At 40.1% G+C, this 13,842-nt stretch overlaps 1 protein-coding gene and 1 long non-coding RNA gene across 5 annotated transcripts in view; both read left to right on the top strand.

Annotated features, from left to right (window-relative positions):
* The first annotated feature begins 346 nt into the window (after positions 1 to 346).
* On the top strand, positions 347 to 6,209 carry LOC116409799. 2 transcript variants are annotated; one of them, XR_004222078.1, is made up of 5 exons: positions 347 to 835; positions 964 to 1,017; positions 4,200 to 4,253; positions 4,421 to 4,483; positions 6,065 to 6,209. It is a non-coding gene; the product is annotated as an uncharacterized LOC116409799 (long non-coding RNA). The 2 variants fall into 2 exon arrangements; XR_004222077.1 differs by having other exon boundaries at positions 347 to 1,017.
* Positions 6,210 to 12,574: 6,365 nt separating this feature from the next.
* The window catches only part of LOC101731464 (CD209 antigen-like protein C), a 49,371-nt gene continuing 48,103 nt past the window's right edge, over positions 12,575 to 13,842 (top strand). Inside the window, exon 1 of one of the 3 annotated variants that reach the window (XM_031899342.1) lies at positions 12,575 to 12,689. In XM_031899342.1, coding sequence (XP_031755202.1) covers positions 12,680 to 12,689 — 10 coding nt within the window. In that variant the 5' untranslated portion in view covers positions 12,575 to 12,679. The other 2 variants (XM_031899341.1, XM_031899343.1) reach the window with 2 other exon arrangements.

Below are 13,842 nucleotides of genomic sequence, written 5' to 3'. Positions count from 1 at the left end.
ATAAAACAGTACCTGTACTTGATCCCAACTAAGATATAATTACCCCTTATTGGGGGCAGAACAGCCCTATTGGGTTTATTTAATGGTTAAATGATTCCCTTTTCTCTGTAATAATAAAACAGTACCTGTACTTGATCCCAACTAAGATATAATTACCCCTTATTGGGGGCAGAACAGCCCTTTTGGGTTTATTTAATGGTTAAATGATTCCCTTTTCTCTGTAATAATAAAACAGTACCTGTACTTGATCCCAACTAAGATATAATTTATCCTTATTGGAGGCAAAACAATCCTATTGGGCTTATTTAATGTTTAAATGATTTTTTAGTAGCCTTAAAGCATGGAGATCCAAATTATGGAAAGATCCCCATTCAGAAAACCCCAGGTCCTGAGCATTCTGGATAACAGGTCCCATATCTGTAGCTTCAATCAGAAACGAACATCCAAGGAAATAGTAATTTAGAAGATCCTTCTAAAGTACAGCTAAATGCTACTTCTTCCTTCTACTTCTACTTCTTACTTCTTCCTGCAAGCATTAAACTAACATTCTCCCACTGAGGGTATAAGTAATCTGTTTTATTTAAATTCCAAATGCCTAACTTCAGGTTTAGTGAGTATGGGACATATGTAGTAAAGCATATATTTTCTCCTCTTCTTACTCTGCCAGGGCAATGTTCCAAAATTTTGCTGGCAAAAATACTCCTCCCCTGATTTAAAAAATGTTTAGATGACTTTATATGGCAAATTCTTCCTCTTTGCTCCATAAGGACAAACATATTTCATCCTATGCCTGTATCAACCATGACTGGCTAGAAACCAGTGTGTCAGCTAACAGGTAAACAAGCTGTAGCATAGAAATGTTTCACTTGGGGGAACTCTAGATTGAATTATGTGGTAACTTAATGCTTATAAGACAATAAGCCAGCAATAAACATGACTAACCAATAACATTTATCTTTGCAGATGAGCAGAAAACCAACCTTCTAACACAAATCACAATTATAAAACAGACACTGGGTAAGCGACTGGCTTTTTTCTCTTCTGTTATGGGCATATTTATACATTTTTGAATTTGTTAATTCAAGACTGAATCACCCCCATAGTGATATTTTACTGGAGCAGTTCCACAGGCAGAAAAACAGGCCTTGTATCAGTTTGGGAAATAACGCAATGATCTGTTTTCAAAAGTAAGGGAAGAGACCTCTAACTTGGTGAATTCAGAATGGCAAAGAGAAGAAAATATTGGTTTATCTGGGTATCATAGAAACCCACAGGCAACTTAGGTGGCCAGGATATGACCAGGCCATTGCCAAAAGTCTCAGATCGTCATCTGCTTATTTAAAGACTGGGATTATAACATATTTCCATTTAAAAACTATATTTTAAATACGATTACAATTCATTACAGTGCTCAGCAAATTTCTTTAAGAAACAAGTACATAAAATCAAGAAACAAAGCAAAAATGAAAAGTTAATTCATGACCTATAAGTAAGGTCGGCACAAACCAGTACAGGTATGGGATTCCTTATCTGGAAACCCATTATCCAGAAAGTTCCAAATTACAAAAGGGCCATCTCTCATAGACTCCATTATAAGCAAATAATTCTAATTTTTAAAAAGATTTCCTTTTTCTCTGTAATAATAAAACAGTACATTGTACTTGATCCCAACTAAGATATAATTACCCCTTATTGGGGGCAGAACAGCCCTATTGGGTTTATTTAATGGTTAAATGATTCCCTTTTCTCTGTAATAATAAAACAGTACCTGTACTTGATCCCAACTAAGATAAAATTACCCCTTATTGGGGGCAGAACAGCCCTATTGGGTTTATTTAATGGTTAAATGATTCCCTTTTCTCTGTAATAATAAAACAGTACCTGTACTTGATCCCAACTAAGATAAAATTACCCCTTATTGGGGGCAGAACAGCCCTATTGGGTTTATTTAATGGTTAAATGATTCCCTTTTCTCTGTAATAATAAAACAGTACCTGTACTTGATCCCAACTAAGATAAAATTACCCCTTATTGGGGGCAGAACAGTCCTATTGGGTTTATTTAATGGTTAAATGATTCCCTTTTCTCTGTAATAATAAAACAGTACCTGTACTTGATCCCAACTAAGATAAAATTACCCCTTATTGGGGGCAGAACAGTCCTATTGGGTTTATTTAATGGTTAAATGATTCCCTTTTCTCTGTAATAATAAAACAGTACCTGTACTTGATCCCAACTAAGATATAATTACCCCTTATTGGGGGCAGAACAGCCCTATTGGGTTTATTTAATGGTTAAATGATTCCCTTTTCTCTGTAATAATAAAACAGTACCTGTACTTGATCCCAACTAAGATATAATTATCCCTTATTGGGGCAGAACAGCCCTATTGGGTTATTTAATGGTTAAATGATTCCCTTTTCTCTGTAATAATAAAACAGTACATTGTACTTGATTCTAACTAAGATATAATTAATCCTTATTGGAGGCAAAACAAGCCTATTGGGGTTATTCAATATTTAAATAATTTTTAGCAGACTTAAGTTATGGAGATCCAAATAACGCTAAGATCCCTTATCCAGAAAACCCCAGGTCCCAAGCATTCTGGATAACGGGTCCTATACCTGTATAAGCAGGAAGAAAACGCTCACCGAATCCTGTCCATGGCTCGGATACAGTTTGAAAGGGTATACGGTACACTCACTGGGGGGTGCCAAAATGTTAGGCCAGCCCAGGGCTTCAGGTAAGCGATTAGAATCGGTGGGGGGTGCCTAATATTGTGGCCCGGAGATTGTACCTTTCCTTCTCCTTAAATCACATCGCAGATAAGTTCTAAAGTAAATCTTTTATTAATAATCACTAATGTCTAACCAATGCAAGGCAGTTAGCTCTGGTTTCTTTTTTATTTATTTATTATTTTGCACTTATTATGATCACTCATTAACCTATCTTCCAAGACTTATCATTTATTTCCTTTTATATTATTCGTTCTTATATTAAAATGCCCTTTATTTTTCCTTCTGAAACATTTCAACAAGAAACCTTAGCTCTTACATACAGTATGGGGCCCATTTACTTACTCACGAACGGGCCGAATGCGTCCGATTGCGTTTTTTTCGTAATGATCGGTATTTTGCGATTTTTTCGGAAAATTATCGCGACTTTTTCATTACCAATACGATTTTTGCGGAAAAACGCGAGTTTTTCGTAGCCATTCCGAAAGTTGCGATTTTTTCGTAGCGTTAAAACTTGCGCAAAAAGTTGCGATTTTTTCGTAGTGTTAAAACTTGCGCAAAACGTCGCGCCTTTTAAGTTTTAATGCTACGAAAAAAGCGCAACTTTTCGTGCAAGTTTTAACGCTACGAAAAACTCGCATTTTTTCGCGCAAATCGTATTGGTAACGAAAAAGTCGCGATAATTTCCAAAAAGTCGTAAAGGCGCCAAAAAAAATCGCAAAAATACGAAAAAGTCGCAAAATGTTCGTTTTCCAATCGGAATTTTCCAATTCGGTCGGAATTCGTGTCTTAGTAAATCAGCCCCTATGTCTATGAAAATTCTCATTCATTCAGATCCTGATATACAGTATCTAGTAGAATTAACCAAGCCCCCACATCTGTATCTGTATGATGGAAAGATCCCCCCCAATACCCTGCAAATCGCAAAGCACAATGTCAAAATATTTATTCAAGGCGCCCGGATGACGCACAAAACACGCAATATCACAATGTTTATTCAGCACAAAAGCCCCAGAAAAGGCAGGCGATTAAAAGGTGTGCTGTATTAAACAAAACAAAAATATAGTAGTGCAATAAACAAGCTCTTCAGCTGACAGACACTGCCTACAAAATATCTGAGCAAAATTTACAACGCCTCAGGGCCTGGTAGAATACAACCATGTGTCCTTCAGAGAGCTTATCTCAGTTATACCAATCATTATTGAACCTCTACTGTTTGGTATTGCCCTAACCTGATACTGAGCCTAGCAACTAAGAAGCATACTGAGTTATGTCAAGATACAATAGTCTATTGATGAGAAAACTATGGTGGAAACCCACTTGCTTTAGCAATACATAGCACACTGATGGAAAGTATCTTCTACCAGGTCAGTCAATTCACCCCACTGGATCTGGAGATGAGACAATGTATAACCAAACATATGTACGTTTTATGACTTTACTAATTCTGTTTATTGTTTGCAGATGTGCAGAAAACCACCCTTCTAACACAAATCACAACCATAAAGGAGACACTGGGTAAGCAACTGCCTTCTGTTGGATTAAGGCATGCACTAAGTAAAAGGTTCCTTCATCAATCTGGCTGCTACATTCTGTAAAAGAAACTAAGGCATACAATGTTCTAATTCCATCATTTTATATGTCTACAAATGGATGATTTTACAGTTCACATCTCTTCTTTTCAGATTCCCATATATCTGAGGCTAATAACAGTATTAGGCAGGACATCTTACAGACAATACAAAAAGGTAACTATGTGACAAAAGTGATATAATGACATCTCGGTGCTGTTGTGTATTTTCCAGAAGATAAGAAACTTAGCTAGATTTAGGAAATTTGGTTTGGTTTTTGTTTCCTGGCACCTGGATGGGTGGATGGATAGATGGATGGATGGACACCCAGAACTGTACATGTTTTTAATAGAAAGTGATACGTTTATGCACCAAGGTAGCATTACATTGATCAGAAATTATAGTGAATACATTGACACATATCATATTATTTTATTTTATATACTGTAACTGTTCTATTTATCAAAGTCACAGCAACTTCAGCTTTGCAGACCTTCAACATCATAGTTTAGGTTTGGTGATTGTGCCGACAGGTCCAAAGACAATCAAAGACAGTACAAGAAACTCTTGTTTCTTTCCCAAACAGCTTTCACAATAAAAAAAAAACAACAAGTTAATATTTTTACAGCATAATAGGGCTTAGTTACTTGTAGAAGTTGTAACTTGCACAAGTGCAGTTGCCCACCAGCTTTTTGCTGTCATTTTCAAACCCACTAGCAAAATGATTTGCTGACTAATTGTGCAGTAGTGATGGGCGAAATGTTTTGCCAGGCATGGATTCGCGGCGAATATCCGCGTTTCGCCATTGGCGGATTGTTTCACGAAACGGATGAAAAAATTTGCCGCGGAAAAATTTGCCGCACGTCTAAAAATTGTCGCCGGCGTCAAAAAAGAATTGTCGCGGGCATCAAAAGAATAGCCGCGTGACAAAATAATAGCCGCGGGCGACGAAATAATAGCCGCGCGACAAAATAATAGCCGCGGGCGACGAAACAATAGCCGCGCGACAAAATAATAGCCGCGGGCGACGAAACAATAGCCGCGCGACGAAACAATAGCCGCGCAACGAAACAATAGCCGCGTGCAACAAAAAAATAGCCGCGCAACAAAATAATAGCCGCGGGCGACAAAACAATAGCCGCGCGACGAAACAATAGCTGCGTGCGACGAAACAATAGCCGCGCGACAAAATAATAGCTGCGGGCGACGAAACAATAGCCGCGCGACAAAATAATAGCCGCGCGACAATTTTTTTTTGTCGCACGACATTTTCGCCGTTTCGCAAATTTTTCGCCGTTTCGCGGATCTTTTTAAAGATTCGCGAATTTTTCGGCGAAGCGAAACGGAACAGATTCGCTCATCACTATTGTGCAGTTTAGCACCTGGGCCTGTAAATCTGCTCAAGGAACTGAGAATGTCTGCCGGGGTAACAAGAGGTAAAAAAACTTCCTGATTCAGTGTATTAAATAATTTTTGTTTTTAATACATATAAATTACCAAAAGAAATTATTTTTTTTCACCATAAACATCTGTGTTATTAATGCAGCAATCAAAGATCAAAATAATTAAAAATTTAGAAAAAAATGTGTTATTTTGATTAGGGTGACTCCTTTCAGGGGCCCATTTAGCAATGACCAAATGGGATGGCAATAGGGCATCCCACTACTATGATGGAACCCCACTTTGCAGTACAAGCATCGGGTGGAACATGTAAGTTGTACACTTGTACAGACCAAAACTCTATCTTCCCCCTTTCAGACAAACCCCAGTGTGACTCTGGCTGGAAAGCATTTGATGGAGGCTGTTATTATATTGTTACCACTCAGAAGAACTGGGTGGATGCCCAGGCCATTTGTAAAACAATGAACAGTGATCTGGTTATTGTCAACAGTGACAGGAAAAAGTTGAGTTACTTACTGTACGAGGGCCATTGGGAAAAAGCCGGTGGGCCCAGACCCGATCCCACAGGGCGCTTCGCAGAGCTTCCTCCCCCAACGCACTGCAAGTAAGTTTTATTTACGTGTGCTCAGGGAAGGGGGTTGGATGAGTGGTGAGGGCCACTCCTGGGGGACCTGAAGGCTGCACTGGGGGCCAATTGGGGGGGCACAGGGGCCCCTGAGGCAGTTGCCCCAGTGGGCCCTGCACCTCCCACTCGACCCTGTACTGTACATGCAACACAACTGACTCCACTATCTTCAGTATAGATACCTTATTACAATACTGTAGAGATATCCATGTCCCATCTCTAAATGGTACTGTATCAAGGTGACTAATATAATCATTCATACAAACGATTACAGTCCCTGGAAAAGGTTGAAGCAAGCTCCTATGTGTATAATACTGCTAGCTCTGACCAGAGATCTGACCAGATCTGACTGGAGTTTTAGTCTTTGTGGAACATGTTGATATCTAATATACTTTTGTGTTATCTCAGTCCTGTAATATGAAGTGTCTTCTGCTTCCCCAGAACTTCACTGAAAGTATTACTGGTGACTCCTATTTTTGGATCGGCCTCAAAAGGGATACGAAGGATAGGAGTAAGTGGAGATGGGTGGATGGAACACACTATTCTCCACCAGAGAGGTAAGCTGAAGAATCTGTCTGGGTCCCATATGGACCCTGTATTGCTTTTTATTTTATTTCATCTATATATTTAGATAGTACAAGTCATTTTATATATGCACTGAAATCCTTCTTGTTTTTTCTCATACTGTCTCCTCTTATTTATATTGTGATATATTGACTCTACTATATTATAGTATATGTTTTTCTCTTTCTGCTCGTTCCTGTCTCTTTAAGCATCACGAGTGCTGGTATGAGCATATACTGTATTTATTATTTTCTATATCGACCTGTCCTCTGTCCGTAGGGACAATGTGACCCATAACACCATTTTTTTTGTGTGACACCTAAACATGCAATTCCCAGTTTAACCCAGTTTGCTATTCTTCTGCAGATTCTGGATGAAGGGGGAGCCGAATGATGGTGGAGCTGGAGACGAAAACTGTGTTCACATGTGGAAAGAAAAAAAGTGGAATGATGTTTCTTGCACCGATCTGTATCAAGTGATCTGCGAGAAAAACTGATATTCTGTTTATAGTTTTGGAGGCATGGATGAACTTATTAGAAAGCCAATGTCCAGAAAAAAACAAAAGAAAAATTAAAGTCTCCTAATAAGAGAACATATTATTAGTGTACCACGGGTAATATATATACTGCTATAATGTCTGGGGTGGGGCTGAAGAGGTACTTAAAGAAGAATGGGCAAGAAACTTACATTAAAAAGAATAACATTAACTAAAAGGATATGGTTCATAAGCAGCAGTTTATCACTAGAAATTCAGCAAGGTGAGCATTGAAAAAACCCTCAAAATACCTATTATTTGGTATTCTATACACTTTCTAGACCACTAGCCCATTAGCTGATGTGTAAGCCTACAGCATCGGGATCTGTATCTGCTTTTCAATACATTGTTGCAATGAAATCCTTGAGTCTCTGATCAGTGCAAAGTCATGTTGTCAACAGATATCTCTGCTTTCTGGGATTAACCATTATTTACCTAAAGTCCAAGACCCTATAATAAGTCACCATGTTGTTTAGCATGGGTCTTTATGATCCCTTCTTATGTAGAGGCATGTTTTCTTGCAAAACACATTAACAATTAGAATAAAGAATAATTAATTCTACATCAGTTCTTTGGGATGGAGTCTGATGTAATTTAGATTCCAGGAGAATGTGCTTATAAATGAACAGTTTTAGTAAATCATATTTTTGACTATGCATTATGTATCTAGTAGCTGCTAAAATTGAATAAGGCCAAATGTGATTCCCATTAAAGAAGGAAAGGCTAATAAAGAGTTAATCTCAAGCTGCAGGCACACCTTCAGTTCTCTCAATAGTGCCCTTAAGTCTCCCCATGTTTCTCCCATTCAGATGATCAGAAGCCAAACAGGAAGAAAAAACACTGAGCTGTGTAAAGAAACTTCCCATAATGCCTCACTCCTGCACCAAGACCCAGACCGGTGTACATGCTCAGTGTGTAAGACTATGAGTCAGCTTCCTGCTGATTGGCTCAGATCCACATTCCTAAGGGGGGGAGGGAGTTCTTAGCATTCTTGAGGGAGGAGGGAGCAGGAGAGAGGAGAAAGCTGTGTGTCTCTGGCAGAGGAAAACAGACACAACAAATCTTTTGACAGAGAACTCAGTGCAGCGGTCTGTAAGTGCTTATGGCTGTATTTACACAGACCTTTCTGATAAAACTTACTTAGTTTTTACCTTTCTTTCTCCTTTAAAGGGGCTAATACCATTACTGGCTTAGATTTGTTACCTATGTCCTGTAGGAGGGAGGTTTTCCAAATTGGCTCAGGGAAATTGTGATCATAGTTACTGTTCATAATGGGTAGGAGAAGATGGCTCTACCTCTTTTGACTGTTGGAGCATAAATCCCCAGTATAAAGTGTGAGCCTGCCCCTATGACTGAAGTTAAAGGTAGTGGATATCATTGTCAACCATTGTGAACTTGTATTTGTGTTGTCCTATTGTCCCATGAATACTTGAGTGGGACAATATGAGTGGGGTGCATGTCGGCCACAGCTTTATTACAAAACACTTAGTCCTTGCCATCTGTTTTTTTCCACATGTACAATAAACATCTTAATGAACTTATAGCTGTTTTATAACCGAATGCCGGCCACTTCGAACGCAGTGGGCATGTAAGTAAAATGGCCAAGAACTATCATATGCTGTGACAAGTTTTACAACTAGTAAACGAACCATGGTTTATAAACTATATACGTATTTATATGTTTTTTTGTTTTTTTTTGTAACAAACAGTTATTGCCAATTTGAGTTCAGAACAGGGTGGGAGGTGTGGCTCCAGTCACAGCAGTGGGGCAGTGGAGCGCGGGAGGAAACATCAGGCAGAAGAGGAGGGGGCAGGAAAAACAGGGAGGAGATCACTTGCTATCTTTACTCTGCGCGGGAAAGCTGGGATGGGTACGTTAACCCCTTATACAGTATGTGGGGGTCATTAGCATATTGCTAGCGCCCCAGTCCCTCTGCTCTTTCATTAGTCTTTTCAGTGCTCTCCAGGACTTTTATTATACAGCTTTTTTTGTGTGGGTGACAGGTCCCCTTTAACTGAAAGTTAAATAGTATTGCTGTAAGAAATCATGGTGCAGGTTACTGATGTATGCAATGATATCCATTTCTGTTCATTTTAAATCTCTGGCACAGGAACAACTGCTGACATATTTAAAAAGCTGGAGAGTTACTGTATGGGGCACATTCATCAAAGTACAAATTAGTCCGAATGGGAAAAATTTGTATTTTTTCCAATTTTTAGAACTGTGCATATTTTCTATGATTTTTTCATTAATTTCCGCAACTTTTTCGTGCTTTGCGTCAATTTGTGCGACAAAATCATATTTGTCACAAGGAGTATGAAAGTTTCGTTATTCATTCAAGCTTCGGTATCATGACTTTCCTTTGGCCAGGTTGGAGCTGCAGAGTGCCATTGAGCCCTATGGGAGACTTTCCTTGGGCCGGGTTGGAGCTGCAGAGTGCCATTGAGCCCTATGGGAGACTTTCCTTTGGCCGGGTTGGAGCTGCAGAGTGCCATTGAGCCCTATGGGAGACTTCCCTTTGGCCAGGTTGGAGCTGCAGAGTGCCATTGAACCCTATGGGAGACTTTCCTTTGGCCAGGTTGGAGCTGCAGAGTGCCATTGAGCCCTATGGGAGACTTTCCTTGGGCCGGGTTGGAGCTGCAGAGTGCCATTGAGCCCTATGGGAGACTTTCCTTGGGCCGGGTTGGAGCTGCAGAGTGCCATTGAGCCCTATGGGAGACTTTCCTTGGGCCGGGTTGGGGCTGCAGAGTGCCATTGAGCCCTATGGGAGACTTTCCTTGGGCCAGGTTGGAGCTGCAGAGTGCCATTGAGCCCTATGGGAGACTTTCCTTGGGCCAGGTTGGAGCTGCAGAGTGCCATTGAGCCCTATGGGAGACTTTCCTTGGGCCGGGTTGGAGCTGCAGAGTGCCATTGAGCCCTATGGGAGACTTTCCTTGGGCCAGGTTGGAGCTGCAGAGTGCCATTGAGCCCTATGGGAGACTTTCCTTGGGCCGGGTTGGAGCTGCAGAGTGCCACTGAGCCCTATGGGAGGCTTCCAAAATCATGCACTGAAGGATCAAAGTCAGAAAGGTTTTCGCGTGTTTACAATAGTTTGGATACGAAAATGTCGTAACTTTCGGATCGTACCACGATATTTTCATACAACCACAATGCATTTTGTTTTTGTTTTTTTAATTAACGCACATCACAACACTTGTAGTGATCCGAAATTTCGACTTTGCCAAATCTGGCTCATAGTGTTGCCCTGAAAAAATACTATTACAAAACCAGCAAATGTGGTTTCTAAAACATAAATATCAGACAGGATGCAATATAAATATTGTACTCAGCACTTTATTCGAGTTTCTGCACCCCAGCCAGCAACTGGAACTGAAGTGTGATGAAATAAAGGATATTTTAATACAACTTTAGCAGAAGTGACACTTTGTGGATATAAGGAACCAGGGCAATGTGGTACATCAAGTCACGTTTTATTGGCATTTGTACTAGGTAGAGTCCATAGGATACAGGGACTATATACAAAGCTTTATACAGCATGAAGTCAATAACAAAACACAGATAGAATGTACAAGGCAGTGGGAGCAGTAGATAACATCACTGGATCTTTTACTCATTGTTTTAGATGTAAGGTAAGGATCACTTACTAATGTCTGCATGGTAAATTATGCTAAGATATGATCTAATGTAGAATCCTCATATTGCAGTGGTATTAAAATAACAATAAAAAATTGACTTGTTTTCTTCAGCTTAGTTCATAGTGAGGAGGTAGTGTTTTCCTGCTCCAGGAGCTTCTTGCTTTAATAATGACCGGTCTCCTGTGCCTCATGTTATATTGTAAGTCGAGGTTGCTCAGAGTAAGTAATGTCAGTTGCAGGCTTGTTGAATATCACGTCAGGCACTCACACTATACTACTCCTCTATGTTTGTACTCAGTGGACTTCAGTGCCACTTTTACATAGTAACATAGTAAGTTGGGTTGAAAAAAGACATACGTCCATCAAGTTCAACCGTAATGCCTATATATAACCTGCCTAACTACTAGTTGATCCAGAGGAAGGCAAAAAAAACCCATCTGAAGCCTCTCTAATTTGCCGCAGAGGGGAAAAAATTCCTTCCTGACTCCAAGATGGCAATCGGACCAGTCCCTGGATCAACTTGTATTAAGAGCTATCTTCCATAACCCTGTATTCCCTCACTTGCTAAGAATCCATCCAGCCCCTTCTTAAAGCTATATAATGTATCAGCCAGTACGACTGATTCGGGGAGGGAATTCCACAACTTCACAGCTCTCACAGTAAAAAATCCTTTCCGAATATTTAAACGGAACCTCCCTTCTTCTAAACGGAGTGGGTGCCCTTGTGTCCGTTGGAAGGACCTACTGGTAAATAAAACATTAGAAAGGTTATTATATGATCCCTTTATATATTTATACATAGTTATCATGTCACCTCTTAAGTGCCTCTTCTCCAGTGTAAACAGACCCAACTTGGCCAGTCTTTCTTCATAACTGAGACTTTCCATACCCTTTGCCAGCTTAGTTTCCCTTCTCTGGACCCTCTCTAACTCAATCATGTCCCGTTTGAGCACTGGAGACCAAAACTGAACAGCATATTCTAGATGGGGCCTTACCAGCGCTCTGTAAAGGGGAAGAATAACCCCCTCCTCCCGTGAATCTATACCCCTTTTAATACAGCTCAATACCCTGTTTACCCTTGCAGCTGCTGCCTGGCATTGCTTGCTACAGCCATAGCTGACACTGGCTGCTGTTAAAATAAGCAACCCTCTGTTGCTTATGTGTGGCCAAAACCCTTGAGTTCAATCCCAAAAATCATATATTTTTGGAAAATAGACATTCAAAAGAATACAAAAATGGGGAAATATGACTTTCTGCTCCAAACTACTAAACTACAAAGATTGGAAAAAATTGCAATTTTTATGAAAAAGCCTCAAAGCTTACTAATCAGCCATTTACATTACCCCACATTACAATCTCTCAAATGTTGCAGTTTCTTTATGATATACCAATATGACCAAGTAAAAACAATATATTGTGCTGGTACAGTTATATCTGGCTGCAAAAAAACATAAAAATACTACTCAGCCATGTTACATGGAAATAAAAAAATGACAAAATAAAGCAGAAGTGGAGCCCCAGGGACCTACTGTATCTGGCAGGGAGGCGGCAGAACCACACTGAGAAGGAACCACTCAGCTGGGCAGAGAGACTTTCCCATCCATTGGCACAAGATGGACAGAGGTAAGGGGTATAACAAGGGACTGGGATGGGAGAGAAGGAACCACTCAGCTGGGCAGAGAGACTTTCCCATCCATTGGCACAAGATGGACAGAGGTAAGGGGTATAACAATGGTGGGGATACACTGTACAGTATCTATTTCATCATTATGGAAAGAGAACAGCACAGCGGGTAGTAGCCTATACACTTGCATTAGCCACATCCATGATGGGGGCCACTCTCCTTTTACACCTGCCCTGGGCTGTTTGTTTCAATAAGGTCATTTTTATCTGTAAATACAAATGAATATTTGGGTTCATATTTACAGTACATTCATTTAAAAATGTCACAAATTTTAATGTCATGTGTAAATGTCACTGCTACAGAAAGCAGAATCTGTCTGTACTTTGCTATTCCCTGCACTGCTTGCCTGACAACAGAAACAATGTAGCTGAAATCATCTTTCTCCAAAGCAGGACCCCAGTTCCCACAATGCCTTGCATTAGATCTGTGGTTCCTCACAGGACTGTTAGTCACAGGGGCATTGTGCAAATCAGAGATATTTTTTTCACATGGCTGAAGATCTTTATTATAATATATTTTAATTTTGTTACTTGATTTCTGTCACATTAATGAGCCAGATATCAAATATAGGAAACATGTATCTTTCACGCAGCAGTGCAGTAAATGTTACTGAGCCTGTAAGACAGAGGATACTGATACTGGGTTGTCTTGTGAGACTCATTCTACTGTATATCTAGGGTCATTAGGACAGTGAAACATATAGTAAACAGGGCCGGAACTAAGGGTAGGCAGAAGAGGCAGCTGCCTAGGTTGCAACGATTGGGGGGCGCCAGGCAGGAGAAACATAGGCCTGCCCCTGATAGTAACAGATTTTCACCACATAAACATAGGTCAAACCCCCTGTAAAGCACTGCAGGAGATGGAAGTACTATATTAATAATAATAGAAGCAGGGTTGATAATTGAAAGATGCAACAGTGAGATTTGGGGCATTTGCAGCTATTTATATAGCCTGCAAAGGGAACCCTGGTTTTACCTCAACATTCAGGGTGGCAGTAATTCCAGGGTTCCCTTATGAATAGGTGCACTTTCTCACCATTCATCCCTAGAGGCAGGATAGACACATGTGTGCATAGAGAAACCATGCCTAAGT

This window comes from Xenopus tropicalis, chromosome 3 (genome assembly GCF_000004195.4).
Source record: "Xenopus tropicalis strain Nigerian chromosome 3, UCB_Xtro_10.0, whole genome shotgun sequence".
Classification (NCBI taxonomy): domain Eukaryota; kingdom Metazoa; phylum Chordata; class Amphibia; order Anura; family Pipidae; genus Xenopus; species Xenopus tropicalis.
This window is presented reverse-complemented; position numbering and strand designations above follow the sequence as displayed.